Source organism: Chenopodium quinoa, unplaced genomic scaffold (assembly GCF_001683475.1).
Source record: "Chenopodium quinoa cultivar QQ74 unplaced genomic scaffold, ASM168347v1, whole genome shotgun sequence".
Classification (NCBI taxonomy): Eukaryota; Viridiplantae; Streptophyta; class Magnoliopsida; order Caryophyllales; family Amaranthaceae; genus Chenopodium; species Chenopodium quinoa.
Genome location: NW_018743292.1, coordinates 11,054,130 through 11,069,769, shown reverse-complemented (window position 1 = coordinate 11,069,769; position 15,640 = coordinate 11,054,130). Strand labels below are relative to the sequence as shown.

At 37.3% G+C, this 15,640-nt stretch overlaps 1 protein-coding gene across 3 annotated transcripts; it reads right to left on the bottom strand.

The window, feature by feature from the left end:
- Positions 1-3,762: 3,762 nt before the first annotated feature.
- On the bottom strand, positions 3,763-14,799 carry LOC110737013 (50S ribosomal protein L20-like). Of its 3 annotated transcripts, none has more exons than XM_021917361.1 (4): positions 14,310-14,799; positions 7,418-7,499; positions 6,145-6,365; positions 3,763-4,311 (listed from the first exon to the last, which is right to left on the bottom strand). In XM_021917361.1, exons 3-4 carry the CDS (start codon positions 6,328-6,330, stop codon positions 4,126-4,128), a joined length of 372 nt encoding a protein of 123 aa, XP_021773053.1. In that variant the 5' UTR covers positions 6,331-6,365; positions 7,418-7,499; positions 14,310-14,799; the 3' UTR covers positions 3,763-4,125. The 3 variants fall into 3 exon arrangements, with proteins under 3 accessions (XP_021773053.1, XP_021773051.1, XP_021773052.1); XM_021917359.1 differs by having other exon boundaries at positions 7,418-7,483; XM_021917360.1 differs by lacking the exon at positions 7,418-7,499 and having other exon boundaries at positions 14,310-14,672.
- Between the last annotated feature and the right edge of the window lie 841 nt (positions 14,800-15,640).

Here is a 15,640-nt window from a genome sequence, read left to right as displayed (position 1 = left end):
GCATATATTTAGACTAAAAAGAATAATTTAAAGTTTTATAGAAAATTACTACTTTAATACCTAATAAAAATGGTAAGAAGATATGAAAATATATATTGGTAGAACATATATGGAAGAAATTTGATGTCAAATATATATAGAAGTTAATATTTGGCTAAAAAAAAAGCTCTCAATCTGTAAGAATAAATATAGTCATGTGGGATCTAGTTTGATAGTCTTGGTGAGTATATTATTAATATCTAACTTTTATAATTTTTGCTAATATGAGATTAAAGATATTTGCGGTTTCAGAAGGGTAAAAACTTGTATCGATTTACGTAAACAGAAATATCATTATAAAACAGAGGGAGTGTTATTTAGTGTTTGATAGGATCGGAGGATGGTGCAGTGCCACCTAAAATAGGTTGATCTGTGCAAGATTTTAATTTGGTCTAATAGCGCATATTAATTAGAACATATACACGGTTACATGTAGTTCTACATGCAATTGGAGTGGTTTTAGTATTATCTTGTAAGAATGCACATGTAATGTATCGAACGGTTTGGTAATAAATAGAAGCATTTGTTTTTTTTTTTTTTTTTTTTTAATAAAAATAGAAGCACATACATATATAACATTATAAATTTATAATAAAAGCACAAATATATTTTAGAAGCACTTTGGTAATAAATAATAACATATCACATTGGTAATGAGTTGAAAAGCACATAAACAATAATAAAAAAATGAATAGCATAAACAACATTCGGCATCATTATAAAAGCACTTAATTATTTTTATCAAAAACAAACACATATTATACCAAAATAAAAGTATATATAATACATTGTTGTTTTACCCAGTTATTGCATGTAAATCTAGAGAGTTAAACACTTTATAAACATAAGAGAGTACTCCTCTTATATATTGTCATATGATTTTGGGATGAAATTCCTTGGACTTATGAAATGAGCTCTCTCTTGTTAATGGATGCAGTCCAAGCCTATAGTTAACACTTAGTCATGGACTTTTGACTAGTTTGTTGCATTGATTAGGAAAATACTTTGAGACGCTGTATTTCACTATTTTAGATTTACAATGGTCAAACAATGTTGCATGTAACGTTTAACTGACTAGGGAAATACTTTGAGACACTGTATTTTAAGTATCTAGAAATTTCTCTAAGCGAAACAAATATAATGTAAAAATTAAATCTAGCTCTCTTTCTTTCTTCCTCCTCATTTTGCTCTCCAGGATTTTTTCAGTTTCAATCTATTTTCAACCCCTTGTTTTGTTTGGTTCAGTTTTAATTTTGTCATAATTTGCTAATGAATTTACACTTTAGGACAATTATGACTTTGACTTTATGAGTGTTGTTTCTGTTTAAATAAATGTATTATAAGCGTAATAGTAAATAAAAATTTTGACTTATAAATGAATCAATTCAAATGTTAATAATTATAGAATACTTGTAATAAAAAAAATATTACAAGAACTAATAAGGAAGCCTTTTATTTTATCTAGTAAAATTCAAATTCGATAGTGGATTTTCGTAAATATAAAGCCTCATAAAAAATGTGACTCTTCATCAAGCAATATTTTTACATAAAGTAACAACATTAATAACTTTACATTAACAATAAAAATCAGCAATAACTTATAAGGTAATTTAATGATTTATTTTGTTGTGTCATAAACTCATAACTACACATTAAAAAAATAATTTAGTATATGTAGGGCTTGTTCTCTTCACCTTATTAAAATAAGTTTCAGGTTTAATAAGTTCAGATCAGTTCAGATAAGTTACAATAAGGTCCAATAAATTTTATAAGTTTAATAAGATCTAATATATTCCAATAAGTTAAATAATGTCTAATAAGTTCCAATAAGTGCAACAAGGTCTAATAAACTCCAATAAGTTCTAATCAAATATAATAACAAAGTCAATAAGGTTCAATAAGTTCTAATAAGTTCAATAAGGTCTAATAAGTTCGATAAGTACTAATAAGTTCATATAAAGTCAGTTAAGTTCTGATAAGATATGTTCAGATAAGGTGAAGAGAACACACCCCAAATGGGTCGGGTTGGGTTGGTGGGGTCGATTATGGCATTTTGGGCGACTAGGGTGAGTCGTTCACTCGTTTGTATGTTGGTCAACTTAATACGAAAAAAAAAAAAAAAAAAAAACTAAAATTTAAGGGCTTGAATGTTTGTTTATTATCGTTTAGTGTATAATTTGATTAATTCTTAAAAAGATTTAATTTTTTTAACAATTATTCGATCTTATATTTCTTGTTCAACTAATATTGGTGCATTGGAAATAATTAAATAAAATAAATAAAATTATTACTTCCTAGTAAAAACACTACCACACGGAAAAAAACATGCAAAATTGATTATACTCTTAAATTTAATGAGTTTCCCAATTTTCAAAGGGTATGTTACAAAATTATACGAAAAATTCTCATAGAGAACATCTCAACTAATTACATCAAAAGTTGGTGCTACATTTGTATGGACCAATCATTATTTTAGACAACTTAACTTGATATATTTGTATACTACAAATAGAAGAGATTTTTATTATTATTATTATTAATTAGTTGGATCTAGCGCCAGGAACATGATTTCCACGAGTGTCTCTACCTCCTGAAGGTCCAGATGAATGAGTTGGTTTCTTTCCTTTTCCCGCGGGGCTCAAATTAGCCATGATTCTATGCTTGTTAGCGCCATTGTGTACGTCGTTGTGGTTCGCGTTGATGCCGTTATCTTGATGGTGACTAGTTGCTTCACTAGCAATGATAGAGCAAACTAGAAATAATACCAAGAGAACAGCTTTGTTTCCCATGTTTGAAGATATTATGCTTGAATTAAAAGAGAGAGTTTTGCTTTATTATAACTATTATTGATCAAGTTTGTGGGAAGATGATTGTAAAAGGTGATTTGCATGTTAATTTATACATTAATGGCATTGCAAAATATAGAAGATTAAGATTGATTATAGGAAGGATTTTTTTATATAGCTAAATAATAAGAGGCATATGATGCATTGTAATTTATGCCCTCTTGAATATTAGTATGTAATTAATTATTATTAAACCTTAATTTTTACAATGCAAAAAAAAATTCAAATTGGTAAGATTTAGAGAAGGAAAGAATAGAAATACAGAGTACATCCTAATAAAAACATGAAACATCTATCTAAAAAAAAAAACTTGAATTTGATGTGTCTCCCATTTTTTAAAATAACAGCTCATAATTATTTTAAGGGTAACGATATATGTAGCATTTAGGATTACAAATAAACATTTACTGTAATATCTTTCTTAAATTGGTATTTAGTGTAATCAATGTTTAATTGGAATTGGTCATTTTGCTTGGGTAAGAAAAAACCAGTGATAGAACCATCCTTCTCTACCATTACTATATTGTTATTGTCGCCGCTGCCATCATTGTAGAGTCCTTGTTGAAGGCAAAATCACAAAGGCGGAGAGTTGCTCTGCTAGCAATAGTTGAGCAAGCTAGAAATAGTGCCATGAAAAGAACTTAAGATCTTAGGCTCTCAAGTTTGAATCCATCTGCATGCAGAAAAAAGTGAGAGGTCTGCTATATAATCACGATGCAAATTCTTGGGTAGATGGTTTGTGTACATCTGGTGGATTTTTCTAGTATAGTTTTGAAAGGTTAAGCAAGTGCAGTGACCATACTTCGGAGTAGGAATTTACTTAAACTTCCCACTCTATTCTCAAGCGTTGAACTCTTGGTATGATAACCATTGCCAATTTACCACAAAAGAGTGAAAGACCAATTATTATAACTAAGATAGTTCGTTTTCTTAAACACTGAATAATACCTAAGATAAACTACCTAGAAAAATAGACCTGGGATAATCAAGCCAACCTAAGCACTAGGATTCTAAATTCTCTGCCCACAGGCCACAATACATCTTTAAAAGACGAGTAAATAAAAAGAGTTTGCAACTTATATTTGGTCTTAATTCCAGGATAGACAGAACGGCGATAAAAATTAGACGAAATTTTGTTGCAGTAATGATGATGCTCCAGCCGACCTAACATTTCTACGAAATGTTGCTCCAGATTCCAGAAGGTGAAACAAACAATCAAGGAGACTTCAAAAACCATCCATCACAGAACAGAAGCAAGGCCAACCTTTTTAGGTTCTACTATTTTAATTTTTGGATTAGCATTGCGTGATACATCCACCAGAGCCTTGAAGCTGTAGGGCTCGTGCATGGCCAGTTCTGACAAGACCTTCCTGTTTAGCTGTATGTTTTCCTTCATCAGCCCACACATGAAGTTACCATAGTTTACCTGCAGCCAAAAGAATAGGAATATTTACTAATGTAGAATACTTTAAGACACCTCAGATGACAAGTCTAACAATAAATACATCATACACTGAAAGAGTATCACTCAAAAGTGTTCCTGCACATTGACAGCACTCCAAAACAAAAATACATGTACTACAATGCCTCTACAGATGATCCTAATTTTGGCATGGCCAAAGGGGTCGAACATACCTTAAACCAGTACGCATTGATTGCTAGAGACCCAGGCGCAATGATAGCTTCACACTTTAATGAAAGAGAGACCAAGACTATTTGTTGAGCCTTTCTATTTTAGTTCATTATAAATTTATAATCCAAATGTTGGAGAACAGTGTTTCTTTGACTTCATTCCATTAACCCCAAAAAACACTTTTTTTTTAAGATAATATACAGATCTACCCAATAGTTACTCGTGGTATTGTAGATTCAACCCCCCCCCTCCTTTTTTTTTTCCAAAAAAGTACTAACTCCAGATCTCTGTTACTACAATTTCCAGCCATTATTTTGATTTCCAAAAACAACTTTGTGCAAGCGAAACCAACTGGAATAATTGATGCCTGTAAATGTGACACAGCAAAAGGATAGCCGACTAGCATTATATAGCAAAATTTTACCAAAACCAGTCTCCAAAAGCACAGCAAAGTTAGCCTCAACAAAAACTCATTCTCACCAAGATGAACATCACCCCTCACATTTTATTCTAGATATAGGACGTTAGGACGGGAGCTCCACACAAATTTGATGAAGAAATAATGACAATCACATCCAACGTAAGGCTCTTTCTGTAGAATGAACACCGCCTAGTGCCTGGGGTTGTCTGATACGAAGATTTGATTTCCCTTGATTACCTTAAAATCTTTAATAGAGGTTGTGGCGCCATATCTCTTATTACAACACTGTAATTTATCTCTCTGCGTTAGCTTACACAACCAGTGGAGCGTCCTCAATCTATCACCATTAACTTAAAGACATTCATTAGGAACAATTTCACATTTTCTCCCAGAAAAAAGATAAAAGATCCAGATTCATTCAAGAAAATAATCTATTAGTGAGGGAAAGTGTCCTTCAAGTCTTCAACCCTAGTAAACTTATCTGCAAAAATTTCATCTACAATATTGTTTAGGAGGAAACAACAAAGATTGTTGTGCAGTAGAATGCTTCACTTATAGGTAATACTGTTCATCAGTACAAAACCAAAATAAAAGCTTCCCTCCCAATATGTTGGATGAACGCAACTAACATGTACACAGCACTATCTACCCTAGTTAACTGTTGGACCACACCATTCAGTAGCAAAATCAAGCAGCAGGCAATACAAATTTAGTCAAAACCAAATAATTCATGCTCCTCCACAGGTTATAGGATTTCTGAAGTAAAAGTTTATCAAAATTTCAGAAGATTAGTATTAAAAACAGTTGCTATTGATTTTACTCCCCAATATACGATGTGATTCTTCAGAGAAGATCAAAACCCAAAATGATTTAACTCAACTCAGACCATGACTTCCTAAAGTTAGAACTCAAAAATGATCAACTTTCAAAGATGGAACAACAGTTCCATAAAAAAAAAATCACTTTCATCTTAGGTTATTGGTTTTTAAGCTCATTAACCAATATAACTGACAAAGAACAAACCTTGAACATTTCAGATTTTCTCAGCCCCAAGGTATAATTTTTGGAGCTTAGGTAGTGATTTCAAAATAATACTCTCAAGTTCACACAGGCTACAATTTTAAATCATTAATACAAGCATAGATATAAATCATATAATCAAACTTTATAATCAAATAAATATTGGAGACATAAGTAATACTTACGCCATGTTGTCGGGCACCAGCATTGATGCGTTCAATCCAAAGAGAGCGCATATCACGCTTCTTGTTGCGGCGATCCCTGTAAGAGTACTGAAGCGCCTTCTCCACTCTCTCTCTAGCTATCCTTATGCAATTCTTTGCTCTGCCTCTAAACCCCTTTGCTAGTTTGAATATCTTCTTCTTGTTCATTTTTGTTTCTCTTGGGCAACAGAGATGATTTTGCTCTGTTTGCAGAACAAGAAGCTTGTCACTATTTTATCATCACAACGAATAAACAATTATTGCAGCAACACCAACGAAATTACAGCAGCTAAAAAAGCAGCCTGTTTCAACAGCAAAAAGCTGCAGCAACGACAAAAATCACAAGCATACAACAGTAGTACCAACAGCACAACAAACCAACAAGCAACAACAGCAGCAGACATGAGCAGCTTTAAACAATCACATGGCGAAGATAAAGCATGCTAAACATTTACATCTATTGGAAAGAAGCGGGGCTAATTCGCCTGATTAACTGAGTGTACCCTAAGGCCTAAGCTGCATCAGGAGCCTTAGGACCAGAACAAGACAGCCATCAGCGACGAGTTAAGAATTAAGTCATTACTAATAAGTAATGAAAAATGAAGTGCAGAAATTTAGCCTAGCTGAATGATCACTAGAGAGCAACTAATAGAGCTCTGGAACTAGAACCTATGACTTAAGTTTAGACGGTCGAAATAAAGCATACTGTTTGGCAAAAGTGCCAAAAGCGCCAGAAAATCACCTCAAAAACCTAATCACGGGGTTTAAGCTAGAAAAGGTTTGCACCACCTCGCCTACGAGTGGCTAGCAATGAATTCATTTATAGCAATGATTCAAAAGAATGAACACCTCAAAAATGCCATTGAATATCTGAAAGGCGCAGAATCAGCTCATGATACACAGAACATGATACCGCAACCGCGAAAATCCTACATTCTTACTTAGTAATTTGTAAATGAGGGAGAAGAGGTCTAATTTCATAGTTTAATACTAACATTAAAGGGTTCTGCAATACATTAGCAACCAAATTTGATTCAATTATCAAATAATTAGGGATATTTGATTCAATTATCAATTAGGCTTGCAATTTTGTTTTCTAACAACATAATCGCGGTTATAATCTTTCATAATCTTAGTAATAAGAACCAATAGTTCAGATTTTCGAACCCTAAACTTACTACACTGACAATTAAATTAAAGTAAACCCTAGATTGTGAAATTGATATGATGATTACAAAAAGAAACAACAAATTACCTCAGAAGCTGCTTCAATGGGGGATACAGGTATTAGAAGGCGCCTCAATGAAGAACGTCAAGTGCGCTGCAAGATACCAGATCTATAATACCGAAAAGAAGAAGGAAGCAGGGAAAAACAGAATTATAAGAGAGAGAAGAAGAATTAGAGCTGTAATCAGGGCTGTATTAATCCGGTCAGAGTAACCTCTAATACAAGCAAGCTTTCATTCGAGAGGAAAGCACTCTCCTAATTACTCAGCTCAATTTTCTGCATGCCCTTCTAATGATCACCATTAGGCCTTTATATAGCCTTATTAGCATAACAAACTCTAGACACCTCAGCAAACCCCTTAACAGAATAATATTCTGTTATACAATAATGACTATTAAGCCCCCCAACAAACTCATTATTACAATTATCAGAATGCTAATAACAGAAAGCTTTTAACAAACTCAACAACCAACTCAAGCATCAAATAATTCCCTTCTTGCGTCTCACGTATGTAGCTATGATAGGAGGCTTATTTCCATTCCTAGCAATACCCCCTGCGACAAGATTCACCTTGTCCTCAAGGTGGAAGGAGCGAAAGCGATCCTGAATCTCAGTGTAGGACTCCCAAGTGGCCTCATATTCATCCAAGCTCTTCCACTTAATGAGAACTTCCAGCAAGGTATGAGATCCCTGTTGTCTATTCCTCACCCCCAAAACGGCCTCGGGCTCAACTTCTAGAACTAACTCCGCTGTGAGTTGAGGAGGCAAGGGAGTGGGGGTGAAGTGCTGGCCATGGGCTTTTTTGAGCTGTGAAATATGAAAGACCGGATGGATCTTAGCCCCAGCCGGGAGGTCCAGTTTGTAAGCCACAATCCTACCTGTTGGACCACCTTATAAGGACCAAAGAAGCGAGGGGAAAGTTTCTGATATCCTCTTTTTGCCACTGAATTCTGTCTGTATGGCTGTAGCTTCAAAAACACCCACTCACCAATGTCAAACCGTCCATCTCTGCGTTTCTTATTCTCACAAGTCCTCATATAATCCTGGGCCTTAAGTAAGTGGAACTTGAGATCATCCAAGATGGCATCACGATCCAATAACTGTTCTTCCACAGAAGAAACAGAGGTACTTCCCGGGATGAACCTCACCAAACGTGGTGGATCCCTACCATATAAAACTTTGAATGGAGTTTGAAGAGTAGAAGTGTGGAATGAGGTGTTATACCAATATTCTGCCCAGGGAATCCACGACGACCAGGACTTAGGTTTCCCATTGACAAAACACCGTAAATATGACTCAACCCCCTTATTGATCACCTCGGTCTGTCCATCGGACTGAGGGTGGTAAGCGGTGCTCCTGGCAAGCTGAGTGCCTTGCAACCTATACAGCTCTGCCCAAAACGTACTAACAAAAATTTTATCTCTGTCAGACACAATGGAACTTGGTATACTGTGGAGCCGTACCACCTCTTTAACAAAAGACTGAGCAACTGTCGGAGCTGTGACTGGATGTTTTAGGAGAATAAAATGTGCATAATTCGACAGCTTATCGACCACAACCAGTATGGTATCCCAGCCATTGGACTTCGGAAGTCCCTCAATAAAATCCATCGAAACGTCCTCCCAAACCTTGTAGGGGCTGAAGCGGGCCTAGGGGGCTAACAGTGGAGGCCTTGTTTCTTTGACAGACCATGCAGGCCTTCACATATTCCATCACATCCTTGCGCATGCCAACCCAAAACCATTCGGCAGCCAAACGTTGGTATGTTTTGTATTCTCCAGAATTTCCGCCAACTGGTGAGTCATGGTATTCTCGTAGGAGAGCCGAAGTAAACTCAGAATGTTTGGGTATAACGATCCGACCTTTATACTTGAGGATCCCACCCTCCAAAGCGAACCATTTCAAAGTATTACTGCCTTGCTTTTAGTTGAGCATCAGCTTGGATATGAAAGGATCGTTCTGTATAAGAGCCTAGACTTGTGGCCATTGAAACCCGCAAGTAGTAACCATGGTGGAGCAAGAAATTGCAGGTCCATGTTCCCGGGACAGAGCATCAGCCACTATATTACTGCTGCCCGATTTATAGTGGATCTCAAATGAATAGCCCAGCAATTTGCCCACCCATTCACCTCACGCTGCTCCAGCAAATATTTCAAACTTTTCTGATCGGTGCGGACCACAAACGTTCTTCCCAGGAGGTAATGGCGCCATTTTTCTACTGCCAGCACAATTGCCATTAACTCCTTTTCATAAATATGCTTCTCCTGTGCTCTGCTTCCCAACAATTTGCTGAAGTAGGCTATTGGATGGCCCAACTGCAAGAGAACAGCCCCAACCCCATGGCCACAAGCATCTGTTTCCAGAATAAAGTCTTCTGAAAAATTGGGCATGGCTAGAACTGGGGCCTGTGTCATAGCTTTTTTGAGGACCTGGAAAGCAGAAGTAGCCTCGGCATTCCAGCCAAAGCTATCCTTCTTCAACTGGTCTGTAAGGGGGTGAGTAATTTGAGCGTAATGTTGGATGAACTTTCGGTAGTATCCAGTTAACCCCAAAAATCCTCTTAGCTCCTTCAAATTCCGTGGTTGTGGCCACTCCATCATCGCTTTTATCTTCTCCTAATCAACTTCGACCCCTTGCCCAGAGATAACGTGCCCTAGGTAGGCCACCTTTTCCTGGCCAAACTCACATTTCTTTCTGTTAGTGTATAGCTGATGCTCCTGTAACACCTCAAACACTTTTGATAGATGGTGGCAATGTTCATCAACAGTCTTGCTGTAAATTAACACATCGTCAAAAAACACCAAAGTAAAAAAAACTTCCTCAAATAAGGTCTGAATACCGTATTCATCAAGCTCTAGAAATTTGTGAGCATTGGTGAGACCAAACAGCATCACTAGAAATTCGTAGTGGCCATCATGTGTTCGGAAGGCTGTTTTCGGAACATCACACTCCTTCACTCTAATCTGGTGATACCCAGATTTTAAGTCCAATTTTGAAAACACCTTGGCCCCATGGAGTTCATCCAAAAGCTCATCAATGGTTGGGATTGTGAACTTATCAGGAATTGTACTCTTATTCAGTGCTCGGTAGTCGACACAGAACCGCCATGAACCATCCTTCTTTTTGACCAAGAGGACTGGCTGGAATACGGACTGGTTGACGGTTGTATAATCCCAGCCTTTAACATATCAGCCACCAGGTTCTCGATTTCTGGGGGTACCGATATGACCGGACACTGATGGGGTCAGTCCCTTCCCTAAGCACTATTGCATGCTCAATAACCCTGCGTGGAGGCAAGTCGTGTGGCATTTCAAAAGTGTGCTGAAATTTTTGTAAAATCTCAACTATGCTGGCAGGAACAGTCGACTTCCCCACCTCTATGGGCTAACCTTCCAAAAGGAGGTTTAATTCCAACAGAAATCCACTTCCCTCCTTCTGTATTGACCGAAACATTGCTTTGAGGGATATCCCCGTTCGTCCCAAAGAAGGATCCCCCCGTAAAACCACACCCTCGTTTCCGAGCTGGAACTTCATTACTTGCGTCTTCCAATTGGTGGAAATAGTTCCCAATTTTTCCAACCACTGGATTCCCAAAATTAAATCAGAGTTACCCAATGGTAAGACAAGGAAGTCCTCACGTCAATCCCTGCAAGTGGAGCACTACACCTTTACATTCACCAGTACCTTGAATCGCCTCTCCATTTCCCAGCGTCACGCCGAACTCGCCATCTCTAGAAATCGAGAATCCTAGATAATCGGCAGCCTTGGTAGACAAGAAATTATGGGTGGTGCCGGAATCCACCATAACCACAATTTCCTTGCCATTAACCGACCCCCGGAGCCTCATTGTTCTGGAATTTGTCAATCCCATGACCGAATTGAGAGAGACGGCAGGTGTTTCTAGTGGTAGCTCTGGAATTACCTCCACCTGCTGCATGTCAGCCTCCACTGTACCTCCTACCTCCTCTTCATCCATCTCCTCATCTACTGTCAACAGCACGCTCAACTCTCGCCGTTTACAACGGTGATTTCTGTTCCATTTTTCATCGCACCTGAAACAGAGCCCTTGCTCTCTTTTCAGTTTGAGTACAGCTTCACTCAACCTCCTTATTTCTCCATTGTTAGGGTAAGTAATCGATTTTGTTTGTAGAAGAGCTGGGTGGGTTGTGTTTGTGGGTCGTGGGCTATTTGAAGAAGTGTTTGAGAGGGAATGGGTTAAGTATTGTTTGGGCTGGTAGGGGAGGGTGATTTTGTAGTTATTATTTTTTTGGGTTTTAAAATCTGAGTTGGACCTAGGCCCAAATCTCATTTTCTCCTCAGCAGAAATGGCTAACTCCATTGCATCATCAAGATCCCTGGGTTTCAACATTCTCACCTCAGACCTCACATCACCATTGAGACCCGTCATGTAGTTACTGAGAGCAACAATTTCGGCCACCAATTCTAGCGGAGCCATCAGCTCAATAAACCAGCGGTTATATTCAGCCACCGACATCGTCGCAACGCCATCCATTGTTCGTACAGCCCTCCCTCCTCATGTGGTCGGAATTTTCGAAGGATAAGGGTTTTCAGTTCATCCCACCGGCGAATTCGGCGACGCCGGTATTCATACTGAAACCACAAAAGAGCGTCTCTGTCAAGAGCTACCACCGCCGCTTCAAGACTGTCACCTTCACTTAATCGGTAAAAATGGAAGTATCTCTCGGCACGGAGGATGCAACCGTCGGGATTGGTACCATCAAACGACGGTAAGTCTAGCTTCTTTGACCGCCACCCAACTCCGGTGCCCAGCACTCCCTCAGTCTCTAGATCGCCATTCGGAGGAGGAATTCGAGGAGACCCTATTCCGTCGAACGGGCCATTAGTCTCCCCCATTCCACTGTGCACGGTGGTCAGCTTGGTCGAAAGAAGTTCCCCCAACTTTACGGGCCATTGAGAGCACCTCCGTGTGCAACTGCTGCACCGTTTTCTCCATCGCACCAGCAGCGGCCTGGTTTTGCTGAGCTAGTTCCTTACGGATTGTCTCGACAGCAGAGGTTATGGCCTGAGCGATTTTCGAGTCAACAGACCCGACTTCGGTTTCCAAGGATTCAATGCGCTGTGCGTTTGTGCGGGAAGCCATGGTCAGATTCGGTGGCTCTGATACCAAAAATGCAAGATACCAGATCTATAATACCGAAAAGAAGAAGAAGGAAGCAGGGAAAAACAGAATTATAAGAGAGAGAAGAAGAATTAGAGCTGTAATCAGGGTTGTATTAATTCGGTCAGAGTAACCTCTAATACAAGCAAGCTTTCATTCGAGAGGAAATCACTCTCCTAATTACTCAGTTCAATTTTCTGCATGCCCTTCTAATGATCACCATTAGGCCTTTATATAGCCTTATTAGCATAACAAACTCTAGACACCTCAGCAAACCCATTAACAGAATAATATTCTGTTATACAGTAATGACTATTAAGCCCCCCAACAAACTCATTATTACAATTATCAGAATGCTAATAACAGAAAGCTTTTAACAAACTCAACAACCAACTCAAGCATCAAATAATTCCCTTCTTGCATCTCACGTATGTAGCTATGATAGGAGGCTTATTTCCATCCCTAGCATGCGCTTCAATAGAGAACGAACTGAGAAAAAGAGGAGGAAGAGGATTCAATGGGTTGGAGGCTTTGGAGCCCCATTAAAAGCCCTGACCCGCCCCAGGTATAAATGGGTCAGATCCGTCCAGTTAATATATAAACGGATCTTTATAGAGTCGTCCAATTATAAACGATAAATAAATGGGGCATGGCGAACCCCATAAGTGGTCGTTTAGTTCACTAAGCTGTAATGGATTGGTATGGATTCCCATACTTGGGTGGTATGGATTCTATATCTCATACCAATCTAAAGTTGTTTGGTTTAATCATGGAATGGATTCTTATACTCGAGTAATAGTATAGATTATGAATCCTTAGAGGGAAGGTGGGTATGAGATTCCAATAGAATGGGATGGAGTTAGAATCCCCAAGGTATGAGATTCCATACTTAAATAGCCAAATCAAACAAATAAAACCATGGAATGGATTCTAAATCTCATTCCAACAAGTTCAACCAAACAACCCCTAAGAGTTTGGAAATGAAAAAAAAGTATCTATTGCGAATTTGCAATGTATTAATTTTCCTTCTACTATTTCAGTTTCTTAAAATATTATTTCCACACACTAAGGATCTGTTCCGATTTACTGAAAACAATCGAACTGAATTGATTGGGGCTAAACTGAACTAAACTGATTAGGGCTGAACTCAGTGGCGGAGCTAGGATTTTCAACTTGGGGGGACAAAAAGCTTTAACTTGACAAAAAGCTTAACAAAAACAAAAAAAAAAACAAAAAAAAAAAACTCAAACACACAAATTGGTTAATACCTAATATTAAAATTTGACTCATTTTCATTGAGTTTCGGTCTTTTAAACAAGAATTGTCGAAGACTGAGTTGTTTACTAGTTGCCTTGGATTTGTTTGAATTAGGTGAATCTTTTTACATTTCCTAATTAAATTGAAAAATATTTATCAATTTCCACAATCCACAATTCCACATCATTACATAATAATAAAACCTAAAATTCTAAATTTCTAATTCAACTATACATTTCAATAAATTCACAAAAACAGGAGAAAAAAATGCAATCAAAAGTTCACAAAATTAACTATACATTTCATTATTTCAATAAATTCACAAAAACAGAAGAAAAAACAAGTAATAAACCAATTAACCAACAGATTTCAATAAGACAATAAACCAACACATTTCAAAATTTCAATAGTTCAATACTTCGAATCTTCAATACCCAGAATAATTGAACAAAAGTATAAACTATAAAACAATTAAACAAGTAATAAACTAATAATTCAGAGATTAAATTCAGATTTACATACTGTAAATTGGGTCTAGCGATTTAGCGAAGTGAGCGAAGTCGAATGGAGAGCAGCGAGTCCAGCGACGAGCCGACGAACGGACGAAGCAGTGAATCAAGAAGCAGCGACGGCGGAGACTCGACGGACGGAGGGACGGAGTGCCGGGAGTGGAGCCGACGAGCGAGAGCGGCGGACTGGCAGAGGATTTTCGAACTTCGAAGAGAGAGGAAAGAGGAAAGTTAGGTTTCAGAGTTCAGTTTTCTTTTCTTCCTTCTTTCTGGCTTTCTGGCTTTCAGAGTTCACCATTTTTTTTCTTTTTTTTTACTTTTTTTTTTTAATTTTTTTTTTAAAAATTGCCCAATGTCACTTAATTTAATCTTCCCCCGCTGAACTGAACGAAACTGTTTATGAGAGAAGGAAATTAGGAATTGAACTGATTGGAGTTGAGCTGAACTGGACTAAAATTAAGATGAACAGAACAAGCCCTAAGTTTGGCAAAAATTGACACGACCTAAAGTCGACCAAAAAAATATAGTGAATTTGGGTTGAATTTCCTACCCGATTTATGAAATGGGTTGACACGAACGAAACCTTTCAAATTAAATAGGTTAGGTTAAGGTTGAGAATTTCGACTCGAAAATGACCTATATAACTCGAAATATTATATAAAGTCAAGTTAAATCAAACCCTATTTAATAACTCGAACTAAAGACAACTTAATTAATACCATTTTGACCCATATACACCCATCGAACTACCTTTATATATAAATTATCTCATTCCAACTATCCTCAAAATTAGTCACATTCCAACTACTCATTTTTCATTCTTTCTTCCTCTCTATTTATGCAAAGGCTGTAATTTAGTTAATGTGTGTGTATTTTTTTTTTTAATCCACACTACTCTATGGATTCAAGTCAATCGAAAAAAGGATAAGCCAAATGGGTTCAAGTTGACCCGTTTATAATTAAAATATGGGTTAAACGAGTCAACCCGAATCCGACCCGAAATTAAACCGATTAGGTTATGGTTGAAAAATTAAATTCAAAAACGGATCGGATTGGATAGGGGGATAGTAAACCCAATTAAAGTTGACTCAAACACAAACCCAACCAAACTTGATTGCCAGCCCTACACACACCAATGAGGGCAATGTTAAGAGTCAAACGACTCCATCGTCATCCTCCAATCAAACCTAAATTCAGCTTGTTTTTGGTTTTCAATCTATTATAATGAGCGTTTTGAAATTTAAAATTTTTTTTTTTTTGGGTGATGAAATATGAGAATTGATTACCTTAATTTAAATTAGGATACTGGTTCAGGAATGGAGAATAAGTTAACGCAATTTCTAT

Coding starts and splice junctions, on each gene's coding strand:
- LOC110737013 (XM_021917361.1), bottom strand. CDS start 6,330: ATGAACAAGAAGAAGATATTCAAACTAGCAAAGGGGTTTAGAGGCAGA. Junction 4,312..6,144: donor CTGGTGCCCGACAACATGGC/GTAAGTATTACT, acceptor TTTTGGCTGCAG/GTAAACTATGGTAACTTCAT.